We start from the raw sequence: 16,294 nt of genomic DNA on the forward strand, positions 1-16,294 counted from the left end.
TGTTATATAGTAATAAATGTATTAATACCACACTGTAGAAATATTTTGTTAAAGTCTTGTGCTGTGTCTCAAATCAGATACTCTCTATTTTGAGTATGTGAATGTGTTAACACTAAAGGTGTGTTCATAAATCCAATCTGATGCTCTACACTAAAATGAGAGCCCTGCTGTTTGAAGAAACTGAGTTTTATTTCTCCAGCAATTAACAAACTCGGCACACTGCTGCTCTGAGTGTGATGTTGTCAATGTTGTGCGTACCAGCACTCAGAGCGAGTGTTTCTGAATGCACCCTGAGAAGCATGGGAAAATGCAGTGCACCATTCTTACCCAGATGGTGCATTCAAATAGTTGAGTGTGTAAAGTTTGTCACGTCTCACCCTGAATGGTCACCATGTTGTCTTCGTAGCTAACGGGGCAGGACCACCAAAACATTTAAAACCTGTGAAATATCAGCTGCAGTCGGGGGGAGGCAGGGGTCCAGTTTGGGGACCTCAGAATTTCGTCTCTGCTTTTTGCAGAGTCCCGTTGGCTTCATCACATCGTGACCTCCAGCATGCACTGGGTCAGTTTGCAATTAAGTGTGAAACGGTTGGGATGAGAGTCAGCACCTCGAAATCTGAGGCCATGGTTCTCTGCTGGAAAGACGGTGGATTGCCCCCTCTGAGGAGTTCAAGTATCTTGGGGTCTTTTTCACAAGTGAGGGTAAAATGGAGCATGCGATAAATCTGTGGTTTGGTGTGGCATCTGCAGTGATGCCAGGGCTGTTGTGATGAAGAGAGAGCTGAGCCGGAAGGTGAAGCCTTCGATTTACTGGTCCATCTACGTCCCACCCCTCACCTAGGTCATGAGCTCTGGGTAGTGCCCAAAAGAATGAGATCGTGGATACAAGCAGCTGAAATGAGTTTCCTCTGTAGGGTGTCTGGGCTCAGCCTTAGAGATAGGGGGAGGAGCTCTGACATCTGGAGGGAGCTCGGAGTAGAACTGCTGCTCCTTTGCGCCGAAAGGGGTCAGTTGAAGTGGGTCGGGCATCGAATTAGGATGCCTCATGGGCGTCTCCCCTTAGAGGTGTTCTGGGCATGTCCAACTTTTAGGAGGCCCCGGGGCAGACCCAAAACACGCTGGAGGGATTATACATCTCATCTGGCCCGGAAACACCTTGGGGTCCCCCAGGAGGAGCTGGAAAGCGTTGCTAGGGAGAGGGACGTCTGGGATGCTTTGCTCTGCCTGCTGCCCCCGCGACCTGGCCCCGGATAAATGGTTAAAAAGGGATGGATGAATTTAATTTAATTGAAATTCTCACCATATATTGTACTACATGTTGTACCCTTAGAATTCAAAAAGTACTCATTTTGCAGAATGGCCCATTTCACAATAATTCATTATTACATTTATATATATTATTGGATTATAATTACTGATATATTATTGTGTTTGTCATTGAAATGTTTCTGCTGGGAAGGGTGGAGCTAATTTTAATTACTTTACACAACGTTAGCTCATGAATGCCCTACAGTGATCAATTAAGTCTTACTTTAACCGATAATGATACATGATGTTTTATTTTTGATAGGATTTTGTATTCTTAATCTGAATCTGCAAAGTAACTGAAGTTATCAAATGAACATGTTAAAGTATAAAGTATAATATCTGTATCTGACTTATAGTGGAGTACAAGCAGAATGAATGAAATGGAAATACTGAAGAACAAGTACCTCAGAAACTGTACACAAGTACACTTGAGTAAACGTACTGTTACTTTCAACGACTGTGATTTCTTACAATATATTCACTAATGCATCCAATCAGAGGACACACTATGTGCACAATATTACAGAAGCTACCCAGGAACAATATAAAACAGCTTTAAGAATTGCAGATAAACCGAGAAGTATAAATGCAAACTCTTACCTGAAGGCTGTTCAAGTCTTAAACAGCTGAGGCCTGAAGACAGCACCTGATCAAATAGAAAAGAAAAAAAAGTAAACACCAGTGGAGAAATTCAGATGAAGCAGTTTCATCTTCAGTATTTATTTCAGAGAGAAGCTTCTTTTCTTTCAGTTGGCTGCGAGTGCGAGAAATGAGTGCGGCGTCGGGGGAAATAAAAGCAGGATGCCCACAAGGCTTCAGCACTCAGGCTCTACCTGTCCTCTTCCTCTTCGTCTCCTCTGCCAGGAGATGCAGAAATATTCATTACATGCATGGGGAGTTGTCTCTGGCACCTCATATTGATCCGGCCTCTCCTGTTCCACAGCACGTATCGATCACATCAACTGTCTTCTTGTTTTTTTTTCTGTATTTGTAATGAGGCGCACGCTGTGAGCTTCCTGCAGAGTCGGGTTTGTATGATGTTAAAGGTCAAATGCAGTGTGGATGGAGTTTCTGTTCATTTCCTGCTCTGCTGCTTCATCGTGCTGGGATGTGTTGTATTTGCTATAGTTCAGGGGTGGAAGAAGCATTCAGGTCTTTTACTGCAGTGAAAATAGCAGCACTACAGTATAGAAATAGTCTGTCACAAGTAAAAGTCCTGCATTCAAACCCTTAAGTAAAATTAAAAAGTATAAGCATCATTAATACTTAAATGAGTACTTTTACCTTTGTACTAAAGGTAAAAGTACTCATTGTGCACAAAGGCCGATTTCAGAATCATATTGACACACATTGTTTGTTTACATTAACTTATGGGTAGCCCCTTATGGGCACTGAGCTTATCTTACCTCAACTGGTTAGGTTTTAGCCATCTAAAAAAAAGGCTCACCTATAAATATTTAAGTGTACACTATATTTAGAATATTTTCATTGCTGTACATTGCTGTCAGACAGCCCTCTCTGACAGGGAACTGAAACCATTATTTTTAAGCCACCAAACTCCACTGACAGAAACGGTAATTTTACTTAACAGAATAAAGGAGTTGGTGGTCTACTGCTGCTTTGATTGGTTTAAAATTTAAGGAAATGTGGAGAAAATACTCTTAATATAGCATACACTTAAACTGATAATGGCCCATCTATGGGCCGGTGAAACTGCCTTTACGAGGCAGACAGACAGCAGACGTTAACTGAACAAAAAAATTTCATGTCAGCACCGGGGGGAGAACCTCCGATTTGGGGTCCTCAGGATTGCACTTCTGCTCTTTGCAGATGATGTGGTTCTGTTGGCTTCATCACACCGTGACCTCCCGCATGCTGTCAGGATGAGAGCTAGCACCTCCAAGTCTGAGGGTCTCTGCAGGAAACCGATGGATTGACCCCTCTGGGTTGGAAGTACGTTACGGCCTCAAGCAAAGGAGTTCCAGTATCTCGGGGTCTTATTCACAAGTGAGGGTAGAATGGAGCTGACCCGGTGACCCAGCTTTGGATAAGCGGATGAAAATAGATGGATGGATGGACCAGGGGAAGAAATCAACATTGTTTATATTTATTGATTTGTTGACATTATCTTCACACCCACTGCAGCGAGTATGTCAAGAGACAAACACACATATATAGCGTGGGGTCTCTGGTCTCATGGAGACAACTGAAACCTTTCGCCAAAGCATAAACTGAAAACGTCTCGCGACTGTTTCCTTTGTGTTGGGTGACTAACTTTGAAAATGTCACATGCCCAAACATAACTCAGCCTGAAGTCTCTTCTGTGTCATTGTCTTTCAAAGACAATTGTCTTACAAAGACAATGACACAGAAGGATCCAGTAAATGAACATTTTCATTTCATAAAACAACTCTGTGATTTTTTATAGAAAATCTTAAAGTAACTAGGACTTTATGGATATCAAAAGCCACGTACCTGGTGTCAAGAAGAGTCTCATACTGACGAATCAACAGCACAAACATTTTCTGTTTCCACCGAGAGGATCTGACTGAAAAATCAAGACACCAAAACCCCAACAACCACAACAGAGCAACAATAACAATGTGAATTGTCCATGTGCTCTCATGCAATCTGCTCCCCTCAAACAGACCCAAACGTGGCACCAACTTGTGAAACATTCCTTTATTATAAATAGATCATTTGTATAAAAAACGGGCATGCTTCAATTCAACCATGGCATTTAGACATTTCACAACCAAAAGCTACCGTTCAGTTAGCCGAAAACAGCGACGGACTCGTCTCATAATGCAGGTCGACGGACGGACGACATGAGACAAGAACCAGAAATTTTCACAACCACAAGTTTTTTTTGTTTGTTTTTTTTTCAACGCACAATTAGAATAACAACAAATATGGTTGGTCCCAACAATTTCTTTTTTGTATTTCATTTAGAAGACTTGTTTAATTTTTTTTTATAATTTTTTTTTTTTTTTTGTCTTTAGAATTACCATCCTCCTCCTGCTTCCTCACGGTCTCTCGGATGGTTTTCAGTTGTGATCCTGTCAGGTTTTGGGCGCCGTTCAGGCCCGTTCCCTGCTGTCTGTAAACATAAAAAACACCACAGATGTTGTTGGTTCAGTTTGTCAGTCATTCGGATCCTTCAGATTGCTCAGAGCACCTCGTGGTGACGTCTGACAGAAATCTGCTTCTTTAAATGTCCCGGGACGTCCTTGTGTCGAAGGCGTGGTTTCTTCACATGGCGTGGTTGGTGTAGCTGACGTAGGTGGTTTTTGTTGGCGGCACTAAGGAGAGAAGAGCAAACAGCAGATTGGTATCATTACACTCTCACTAAGCTTCAGTTCAGTAAAAGGTTCCCGATGAAGGTCTGCGGACCGACTGTAAGAAAAAAATACACCTCCCAGATATCACACATACATCTGGCCGACGTCGGCCTGAGGACGACACATCGGCCCTGAATTTGTAACGTCTGACAAGCGTCGGCCGCATGGGCAGATATCTTTAAATGTAATACTCTTTTGTCCCAGCTCATCAAACGTCTCTGTGATGTCGGCTTTGGGTCGGCCCAATGCCGTAGAATGTCTGACCACATACATCTGCGGTCTTTGTTTGGAACTGAGCTCGCAGGACACAGCATCTCATCGCAGTTGGTTTCAGGTAAGCTAACTGGAATAAACTGGCAGAAAATAGCTTTGTTGTTTTTTCTGTGACCGTTAAAAGAGGTTCCTGGTGAGTGGTGAGGCACGACTGGGTGTATATAGCACATGTCCCCACCAGCTAACGTTATCTTTTGTTAGCTAGTTTAGCGGTTTAGCTCATGTTAGCTAACAGGCTACAACTGTGGTGTTTTCATTTTATTTTCCCTCGTTGACGTTATGTGCTCATCTGGTTATCGTGAGCACTCGTTTTGGGTTAAAGTGGAAGTGCCCGGAGCTGCCACCCGTGGTCCCGCGGCCCCCCGGCCTGACCTCCGGGGCCCTGGACGGGTGGTCATGTGTGGGTGAGAGGAGCGGAGAGGAGCGCGGAGGTCAAATAGTGAAGTTTAAGGATGCCTTTGGTATGTTGGTAATGTGATTTTATGGGCAATTTATCAGTCGAGGTCTCCTCCTCTGCAAAGCAAACTGACCCGGTGGCTACAGGTAATAGCACAGTTTTGAAACCACTGTTTTTCCGAGATGAAGGACTGATTGTTGAGCTGCTGTTAACAGTTGACACCGTTAACGCCGGATCCCGTTATTTAACAGTTTCAACACTAAATGAAGCAGAGTGACGGACCCAAAACCTTCAATCTGGCTAAAAGACAGCTGAAATGTTAAAAAAATACAGTGGTGAAGTTGGGATTTGTTTCTTGAAGTTATGTGCTCATTGTCTTTTCTGTGTCTTGCAGGCTGCCAGGAGAAGCGGACTGGCCGTCAGATATTGTTTGTGGAAATTTGAAAATAAAGTTTGTCAAACTGACTTTTGTCTCTTCATTGTGCACACTTACACACGAAATAGGGTAACAGTCAAGCTAGTTTTGAATGTTAGCATTCATTTCTCACATTGAATGGTGAAATATTTGTAGTTTGAAAGGTCCGACCTAAATGAATAAAGGTCGTAGTTAATGAAGCATATGAATATTAATGAAGGAGCGCCCACTGAGCGCAGCTTCTTTTATTGATCGTTTGACCGTGGCGTGGTGGTCATTTTCGATTATAGGCCGACGTCTCAGCAACGTCTTGGCAATGAGCAAACGCTCTCCCTGCTACGTCTTAACGAGCTAAACATGATACATCGGGCCGACGTTGGCCAGATGTATGTGTGCTATCTGGGCTATTATTGGTCCTTGAAAACTCATGGAAAAGTTTTGAAATCTTGTCCCTAAAGATGTGTGAGAACCCTGAACTTACTTCATCTAGCATCTCCTTGAGGCTGTACTGTTCATTGCAGCTACACTATGAACGTACATTATCTTGAACGTTTAGCTACTATTAGAGCCTACAACTGTAAAGTTTTGTCTCAAGAGTGGCACTACAGGAAAGGTCAGTGGGTCACCAAATGTAGGATTCATCATCTGAGGATCATGATTCACTACAAAGAAAGGTAATAATTTACCAAATGAGCCCCACGAGAGTTTTCATTTGAAGTAGTTTGAATCGTTGTGACATTTTCTCCCCTCCCACTGAACACTGTGCAGGATAAAAGAGGTTCGTCTCTTCTGTGAGGCTGAGAAAGTAAAGCCTGACGTGAGAGCTGCTGCTTGTTAGATTTAAGCAGATCAGTTCAGTCAGCACATCTCTGATGAGTAAACAATCCGACATCTCACACTTTTTTTCTGCTGATGGACCGAGAAGCAGCTTTGAAGTGTAACTCTGAGCTGTAAACAGTTTCATCAGATCTGGTCTCAGGTGACGTCTAAACAAACTCAAGTCAACTTCCTGTTAAATCCTCATTAGAGAGGCTGCACTCCGACTTCACCTCCACATAGTCGACTCTACAGAGACGCTGACACCCTTCTTCTTACAGCACCTCTGTTCAGACAATAACAGTATTCACTATGTCTTTTTCCTGTTCATTAGTTCTCGCAGCCTGTCTGTAAATGCTTGGTATTCTAAAGGAGCAGCCTCACATATCAGTAAATCCTATTGTTCTCTAGAGTCAGATAGAAGACCTCAGTGCGTCCAGTGCAGAAATACACTGGATGAAGTTTGCAAACTTCCGCCAAAGTTTGATTGGATCCAGTCAGATGGCTCGGGAGGACAACTTTATATGTTTGAATGGTCTTTGATGCTTTTGGGTCGCAGAAATCCTCTTTACCAAAACATGTTACTTTGTCTTAAAGGTGCATAAAAATGGCTGTAACAAGCTGTACTGTCTTTCTTTTTAAAACTGAACGCCACCAATGAAAGAAAAGGCTTGCTGTGCTTTTTTATTGCTGCCAGGCAACCACAAACTCACCTCCTTATTCTAACCTTCCTGTGTAATCAGTCTACTGTTTATTTAAACATTTTATTTATCTGACCGTAATTAGTATGTAGTTGCTGCCATGTTGAGGCAGAGGGTTCTGTCTGTAGCTCTGGTTGAGGGTGAGAGGCTGTCAGCAGATAAACAGAGATCTGTGTGGGTACATGAGACCCTAAAAAAGAGGCTGGATCATGGGGAGTACCACCAGTTGGTCCAGGAGCTTCTCCTCCATCATGGACGTTTACAGGCAGATTTTAGGATGACTCAGGGGCAGTTTGACAACCTGCTGTCTATCATCAGGCCGTATAGCTCTGGGTATCCAACAACCACTACCACCAGTTTCTCCTCCATTGTTTACGAACCGTAAACTTGTTGTTGTGACCACCACAGAAGGCCCGCCTCTCAAATCCCCTGATTGGACAATGGGAAAAAAGATGACGAAATGGAGGAGCCTAGAACATAGAAACGCAGCGACGCAAAACCTTTACTCTCATTAAAAACAATTAAAAAAAGGGGCCTCCAGCTGCTTCGCCTTAGTTTCTCTTCAAACTTTACAATAGAAATATGCCCGGGCCACACTGCCTGCCTGAGCAGCATGTGACAGCTACCTTGCTAAACTGCTGTGGCTTGCATGTATAAGGCGTTACCACAGACAGTGTTGCTGCTGCGGTGCTGCTGTAGAGATGCCTGCTGCTATGCCTATTTACATTTCCAAAATGTCAAGATTACAGTATTAAAAAATACTATCCTGCAAATATTTCACATTAAAAAGTCTTGGGTTAACAAATTATTTGATTCTGTCATTCAAATGTTGCCAGAGGGCTTTTAGTTCGACACATAAACGAAGCTGTTGAGTTAAAAATAAATATATACAATTTTTTCATGTCCATGACAGATATAGACATTGTAACTGTAATAAAAGGTGGTTTGATGTCAAAATGATTAGCAAAATATAATTTTCATGGTGTATTTCTGCTGCAAACTGTGTGCGTCACATGGTAAAAATGGGCAAGACTCCGAACTTTAGGTGTAACACAGCTAAGCAGTTGCTGAGCAGCACTGCTCACATAAGCAGTGAGGCTGCTCTAACCTGTTAACATGACAAAACACAATAACAAAAATTAAAAAATACAAAAGGTTCTGCATCACACACGCGCTGCTTACATGGGCACTGTGGCCCGGGCTTTAGTCTAGGGTTGGCACTATTGAAGTGTCAGTTGAATATGCTATAGACTGACACATCACAGTTTAAACCTCTTTGATGTAAAAACTGAGTGCTGCTGAGGGCCCAAAGAATAATGCACGCCCACAGGAATGCAAGTCAGGTGCTCCAAAAATACAGAAATTGAGGATCGTTTTTAAAGCCCTGTTGAAGGCCTGCAGTGGTCGGAACATGTTGGCTCTGTTAATGATTTAGCCACTACAATAAACGCTTTTTAATACTTACGTCTTCGTTTCTATATTTTTGAGTGCCTGGATTGGCTTCCTGTGTATCCTGTTGCTTCCTGTTCTCCACGAACACCTAACACAAGGTTTTATGTTTGATTACTCAGAGGAACTCGTCATTTTTCTATTTCTCTAAGGATTGAGAGTCACTGATGCTTTTCTGGACTGGAACACAAATTCAAAGTTCACACAGTATTCTCCTCTGTCAGGCAACACTGTGGGGACACTGACCAAATGTGAGTTTGAACCATTTAGAAGGATATTTTGCCTATTTTCAACCAGCTCCATGTCACTGCAGTATGGGCAGGGTGTGCAGATGGAAAACAGTTTTGACTGGTGGACACGCAGGGAGCTCCAGAAGCTGGTAGTACGAGGGGCACCTTAAGACTGTTCATCTGCACACACTGCCCACACTTATGGTGACACAGAGCTGGTTGAAAATAGGTAAAGTATCGCTCTAATTTTTCTTTTTGAGCAAGAACTATTTCAGATGTAAATATAATACATTTAGTGCCTGAATTGTGCTGTTTTTGTCTCTGTTAAAAAAAACACTATTGAAGGAAAGAAGAAAAATGTCAACATAAGAGCTGATTTGAAACTTTTGAATGGTGGCTTATGTTGAGAAAACTTGTATACTAATATTTATTATAATAACATTGTTATGTTTAATCCTATATTGATCAGTTTATTGTTCAAATCGGCACCAATGCAAAAGCATTAAACACCATGCCAGGTTTCAATGCAAAAAGGGTTGGACCATATAAACAAGCCTCTGTGCCCACTCACCACTGGCCTCCACGCCCTCGCATAGCTCCGTCTTCACCTCGCCGTTGGGCCGCTCGGCCGCCAGCTGGGACAGCTTGCTGGTCATTGTGGCAGCAGTGACGATGGCCTTGAAGCTGCGCTTGCGTTTGGGGACATTCTGCTCGGGGTGGAAGATGATGATGTAGACCTTTGGCATGTAGAGCATGCCCAGAGAGACAGAGGCGCTGAGGCTGAGGGAAACGGTCAGCGTGGCCGTCTGGATGTACATCTGAGGAGGAAACAGAGCGGGGAACGTTACTGACAGGGAGGTGTGATTCAGAAAGACAGCAGTTTAACAGTCATGACCATAAACCTGAGGAACTTACTGTTTACTTCCTGTTTACTGTGATGTGAAAAAAAGGATTTCAGCTGACAGTGTTGATCAACTTTTCACTTCACCACATGCAGATAAACCCGATGATCTGAACATAATATTGTCTAAATGATGGTCTGAACTCAGCAGGAATTATTCCATAAGTTTTCATTAAACCAACAGATGGTCGACTCTGTTCGGTTCATTTACTGGAATCAATCTAGTGACTCGTGTTTGCGGCTGATAATTTCATCTCCTCGGGCAGAAAGTTTGGCACAAAACCAGCCATCACTTAGAGCTTTGTCTCTCCAGATGACTGGTGGGAAAGTCAAAGTGGTGGATGCTGAGCTGCAGTTGTCATTTTGCTGGTTTTCTAGATCTGCTGCAAACAAAACTTAACATTTCCTGCAGATTTTATACACAAAAAAAAAAAAACAATCAGAAAGAGGGAAGATTATGTCTTTTGAGCCACTCCGAGACATTAACAGTGAAACATCTGCAGGAAGTTCTTAGTTTATTTGAAAGTAGCTGAACAGTGATCACAAAAATAACAAAGTAGAAGTCAGTAGAAATAATGACTGATTATAAACTGCTCTAGTGACAGAAGGAGTGGTGAATATGACATGACTGTAGAAAAATGAAATTACATTGTACAAAATATATCTGGTAATTATAAGAGGTAAACATGAAGGAAGTGCAGACTCCTCACAGTGAACATTAGAAATAAAAAGCCAGTCTCCCATAAATAAGCCTCTGTTCAAATAAAGGTCTGTATGGAAGCCCATTTCTGCTAGTGTAAAAAAAATCCCTGTAAATCATAATGATGAAAAACTAATTCAAATAATGAAACTTTATTTAGGAAATCGCTTAATATCTCAAAATAACACAAATTATTACTACGTTATGAAGTCATTATTTTGAGAAAGCTTCATTATTTTGAAATACTTAGTCAAAATTTTGAGACATTAACTCATTATTTTTAGATACGCACTCATTATTTTGAAACACTAGGTCAATTTTTTAGAAATATGACCTCATTATTTTGTGATACCAAGTCACAATTTTGAGAAAGCTTTTCATTATTTTGATAAAGACTCTCATTAGACTTGCACCATTTACAATTTTTTGGGCCGATACCGATTTCCGATTCGCAGTGTTTCGACGGCCGATTCCGATTTTGGCCGATTCCGATTTCATTTTTTTTAAACTACTTTACAGCACACTAGATTTTGCAATATTTTCTTTCTTTCCTTTATTAGAACAAGACACAAACAGCTTTTCAATAATCATCTCAAATAAGTAAAAAAAGCATACATAAATAAAAACATAGATAAATAAAATAATAATTCTTGGTGTATACCATTTGTGGGTAATTTCTTGAATAGACAAAAATTCCATATGGCTGACATAGTGTTGGTCGCCTGTACGAAAGCCCTTAGCGCTGAGGACGAGCCTGCCAGTAAGCACGCAGACACATGAATCTTCAGCACACGGACACACGCCTCATCAGTTTCAAGTGGCACAGTGCAGCAGTGAGAGCTCTGCAGTTCAGTTCACGGACAATTAACAACTTTCTCCTTCTTTTGTTTGATGTGTGTGCGTGAATGATTAAGGTGAAAAGCCATACTTGTAAGAATTGAGTGTAAAGCTATTTTTCCTTTTGTTTATTTCAGAACCACACACACACACACACACACACACACACTTGTTGTGAACCTCCTGCATTGAAAATGAAAGTATCCTCTTGAACCAGATTCTCTGGCCGGAATCATTTACTCCATAGTTGTCCTACCCAAACCAGTGTGTCCCTGAGGTCCCCTTCCTCACATCACCCACGCTGTGAGTTGCACATGTGCATGTGTGTGCACTGCTGGTGTTACAAGATGTCAATCATGCAGCGTGGCGGGAATTTGACCGGCGTTTTAAATCGGCATATTTTAGACTGACCGGCCGGTCGCATGTCACAGCCGATCACACGAAAACCTGCCCGATTCTTAGCACTGACGATTTATCGGTGCAAGTCTAATTATAAAAACTTACAGAATGTTTTCTCAGCACACTGGCACTAATCGGCCTCCATAGCTTCACAGATCTGCAGCTGAGATGAATAAAACAATCCACACAAAGCAGAACCCAAAACACTGGAAAATAAATTCTCCTGCATTATAAGCTTTTGAACCATTCCAACAGTGACACTGAATAAAGAGGGCTCACGCCATCCCGCTCCTCTCGCCCTGTTAACTGTGAGCTGTGGTGGACTGTTAAACTGTTGGAGCTCCATCATGTGAGCAGCTGGACCACCATTAACTCCTCAGAATCTCTGTCTTTTAACTGGGGATCAACAACAGAGCAGAGAAACACCAGGACTCTCTCTCCTCATCTCACTGTGACAGATGACCCTGAACGCATCGTTAGGCTCCGTGCTGCGTTTATGAGCCAGTGCGAGACTATTGATTCTCTGTGTTGTTGTCTGCAGTGTGCTGTGAAGGGCTCTTAGTGTAACGATGGGTCGTTACAGGCAGAAAGAAGCAGTTAGAGACCTGATACACAGTCGTACTCTGAACCTGAACCGCTATGAACTCACAGAACACACCATCACAACATCTGAGCTTCTTAAAATGGTTAAAAAATTATATTCAGTTCAATTTTGAGGTACTTGTCCTTGTTTATCTTCATTTTCTACTACGTCATACTTCTTCTCCACATGTTGGAAGTAAATATTGTAATTTTTACTTCTTCAAACCGCTGATCTTTCGATTGGTGGACGACCCGCTCTACCTCTGAGCCACAGCCAAAGCTCAGAGTATTTCTACACTGTGGTATTACTACTTTTACTTAAGTAAAGGTCTGGATACATCCACCGTGAGCCTGGTCTCACTCCGAAGTCGTCAAAATCTTGCTGCGTCAGAAACCAACGAAAAAGGCATCCTTTAATGTCGGCATGATATGCGGCCAGTTGCCATTATGGTGTAACGGCGCTGGACAGTGTCAGGAGGACACGCAGCGGGACAAGAACGAAAGTTAAGGTGGGGAAAGTCCAACTGAGGAGGTGAGAGTGGGGGTGGATAGGTCCAACAAACACTGACTTTCACTCGAGAGAGCGGTGTTTGTGTCCCACAAGATTTTAAAGCCAAACCCTGTTTGTTTTTCCTAAACCCAACCACGTGTGTTTGTTGGAAAAAAAAAAAAGTTGAATCGTGGTGTACCAACAATCTAGGTTGATAAACAGCACTACAGGTAAGAGGAAGAATATGTATTTTTTATTTATTGTGAACTGTCCCTTTAAGGAATATAATATAATATTTATAAACAGTGTGTGTATTTATCAATAATTGAATAGTGTAATTCTCTCAATAAACCTAAGAAGGTAATCTGCAAAAGAAGTTTTCACAAAAACACATCTCCTCTTATGTTAGCTATGTACGAAGTAAATAACTAATAAAATGCAGCAGTCGATATTAATTTCATATCAATAATCAATAAAAACATCCAAATGAGACGCAGCTGCATCCATGTAGACATTGTTGGTAACGGGTGGAGTTACGCAGAGAGCATCTGTGTTCTCTCAGCTGTGAAACATTTAAGTGTTGTTTGTATTCTCGCTCATCACCACTGTTGATGCTGATGAAGCTCGTTTTGGGGTAAAAAACCAAATGTCTGGCTGCGGTGGGAGGGATCATCGACTCACTTACACACACGCACATGTGCGCTCACACAAACACACACACACACATCCATGCGGAGAGCTCAACCAGGCAGCACAAACCTCTGTTTCCTCTCCCCGCCCTCTCCACCATCTGTTACGACACACCTGTGCACACGCTCAGAGACCACCCGAGTCGCCATGGCAACCAGCTCACGTAAAGTCGAGGCCCGGGTTAATGGCCCCCGTGACTGAGTGTCAGACTGACAGCGGGGGAATCCTCGGTGGGGCTCCGCTCAGCCACCAGGAAGGAGAGGCAGGAAGAGGCAGGAAGAGGAAAACACGGCGACAGATGGCGAGTTTCCCCCTCCCCAAGGGCCCGAAACTGCGGTGGTGATTCCAGTGATGCGTCGAGGAATCATTATGAAAATGTATGACAGACAGCGAAGCATAAACTCATTTGTGGGCCTGAGAGAAAAAAACATGCTCCGAAGTGATTTATGTGGCTTCTCCAACACAAGCTGTTACCACCAAACCAAACGGTGCGATCGGTGTGAAGGTCAGAGGACGCTGATGAAGAGCCGAGGAGAGAGGTGAGAAAGTGCAAGACAGCCACTCGGTCTCAGAGTCACGCTTAGGCCTTGTTCAGACTGCCAGACCAAATCCGTTTTTTGGCATAAACACATTGATCTTACAAAGTCTGGACAGCAAAAGCAAAACTAGCTACCACCTGCAGCTGTACGCCTCTACGAATCAAGTTCCTCTCCATCCATGTCAGTGAAAACATAGATGCTTCACACACAGAGGATCTATACAATCAGCTCAGTTTCAAGATTAGAGTCACCAATTCAGTATCTGACCAAATGTCTCCCCTTCTGTTCCTGAGATATGATTTTTGATAATGGCCGGAGAGGTGTTTTTGTAGAACATTATAACGTCACAGTGAAGTTGACCTTTGACCTTCTGAATACAAAATGTCACCACTTCATTATTTCATCCTGTCAGACATTTGTGTAAAATGTTGTCGTAGTTCGTGTAGGAATTCTTGAGTTATAGCCAAAAACCATCCTTCCTGCCTTCCCCAAGCATAAGCAGGGCTTGACGCTAACTTTTTTCCCAAGGAGCACATGTGCTCCTAAGTTGAAAAAGTAAGGAGCGCACAAAGAACTTTAGGGGCACAATGTAAATTGATCAAATAATGTGTTTTCCGTAATAAACGTGATGCAAATAGACATTTACAAGCAAAATTATTTAATGAATTTGTATACAAAATGTACAGAAAGGTAAAATCATCAAGTTTTGAAAAAGTATTGCAATTTAATTTTGTCTTTAATGTTATTATCTTATATATATATTATCTTTGCAATATGATTATCTTATATAATGTTATTACTATCCTAAACATTCTCCAGGTCCTCTGAAACTCTGCAGGACTTATTTCCACCCTGCCCAGCAGCGGTACCGTGGCGAACAGTCCCTAACTATGGGGAGAACGGAGCCTCTTTTCCCGGTCCCTCTTCTCCACCACACTTTGACTTATTCCCACCCAGCCGACAGCCTGGCTGTGGAGAACGGTCCCTAACTGCATCAATAAGTGATTAACATAGGGGGGATCAAAATAAAATAAATAAATAAGATAAAATCAACCAGCCACCCTCCTCCCCTGACAGTCCCTTCATAAGTAAAGAACAGTCCCTAAAGTGCGGTGAGGTTTGTGGACCGTTACCTGCCACAAGAGAGAAATGTGAACGGCTCGTTTCTCCTCTGACACGCTACATACCTGTGTGCCGCCACGGCTCGGTTGTCCAGGTACTACTGGGCAGTCATGACACCAACGAAAGAGGAAATTACTGGACCTGGAGTCGGACTTCTCTGTCGCGGTAAGCCGTTATCTTGCGCACTATGATCCTCCGCCGTATTCCTGTCACAACCGCCATGATAATAGGGGCGCCCCAGCGCCCACTCCACTAACTTGACGTGGAAATGAGTGGTAGTCTAGAAAACTGGAGAGTTTTTTTTGTTGTTGTTGTTTGTTTGTTTTGGGTTTTTTGGAGGGCGCTCGTGCGCCCTCACATAGATTGCGCCCTGGGCGGTCACCCACATTGCCCATAGCAAAAACTGTCCCTGCCTCCGCCACACTTTGACTTATTTCAACCCTGCCGACGGTGGGACTTACGGCCGAGATCCACCGGGCACGTCAGCGGCGCGACACGTCTGCAGCGCGAGTCCCGTAGCAGCTCGCCCCCCTGTTAATCAATTACAGCGACTCCACCGGCAACGGGAGCGGCGCGACAACTTTCTATTTTAGGATGCTCTTCTATTTTTGTCGCGCTACGCTCCCCTACGCGACCCTCCAGCAGATAAAAACTACATGAAATAGTGTGCTAAACGAGCACAATGTGTTTTTAAATGAATAAACCATTATCAGAGGTGATATGTGATGATTTTTTTCATGCATTTACCCATGTTTATCCGTGACATTGTGTAAATGTCCGTGGCGGACATTTGAAAGCGAGTAGATGACAAACAGTACAGTAAACTTGTAGATAACTCAAATATATGTAGTAGCTTAGGTGGAAAATGCTTTAACATTTCATGCAGCCTACATGCAGCCTCTCGGCTCGGCTTCTCTACGTGTCGCTTCCATACGCAGTCAGTGGGGCCCATATGAATACGCCGCGACGCTACGCTGTGGACCGCGGCTGTTATATTCATTATGCTGACAGTGGCTTGGAAAACCGCCCATAACCGTGTCACACGGGGAAGAGGGAAGAGAGAAGAGGGAAGGCAGCTGGAGTTCCTCCAACATTTGCGGTTAG

The 16,294-nt window shown here is 43.0% G+C and overlaps 1 protein-coding gene across 2 annotated transcripts in view; it reads right to left on the reverse strand.

Moving 5' to 3' along the window:
* Positions 1-3,975: 3,975 nt before the first annotated feature.
* The window catches only part of grm8b (glutamate receptor, metabotropic 8b), a 211,070-nt gene continuing 198,751 nt past the window's right edge, over positions 3,976-16,294 (reverse strand). For both annotated transcript variants that reach the window (XM_033635399.2, XM_033635400.2), the window contains 2 exons: positions 9,502-9,748; positions 3,976-4,610 (listed from right to left, as the gene is read on the reverse strand). In XM_033635399.2, the coding sequence (XP_033491290.1) occupies positions 4,561-4,610; positions 9,502-9,748 (297 nt within the window). In that variant the 3' untranslated portion in view covers positions 3,976-4,560. The remainder of the gene's footprint in view (positions 4,611-9,501; positions 9,749-16,294) is intronic.

The sequence above is a fragment of the Epinephelus lanceolatus genome, chromosome 5 (assembly GCF_041903045.1).
Source record: "Epinephelus lanceolatus isolate andai-2023 chromosome 5, ASM4190304v1, whole genome shotgun sequence".
NCBI classification, from domain to species: Eukaryota; Metazoa; Chordata; class Actinopteri; order Perciformes; family Serranidae; genus Epinephelus; species Epinephelus lanceolatus.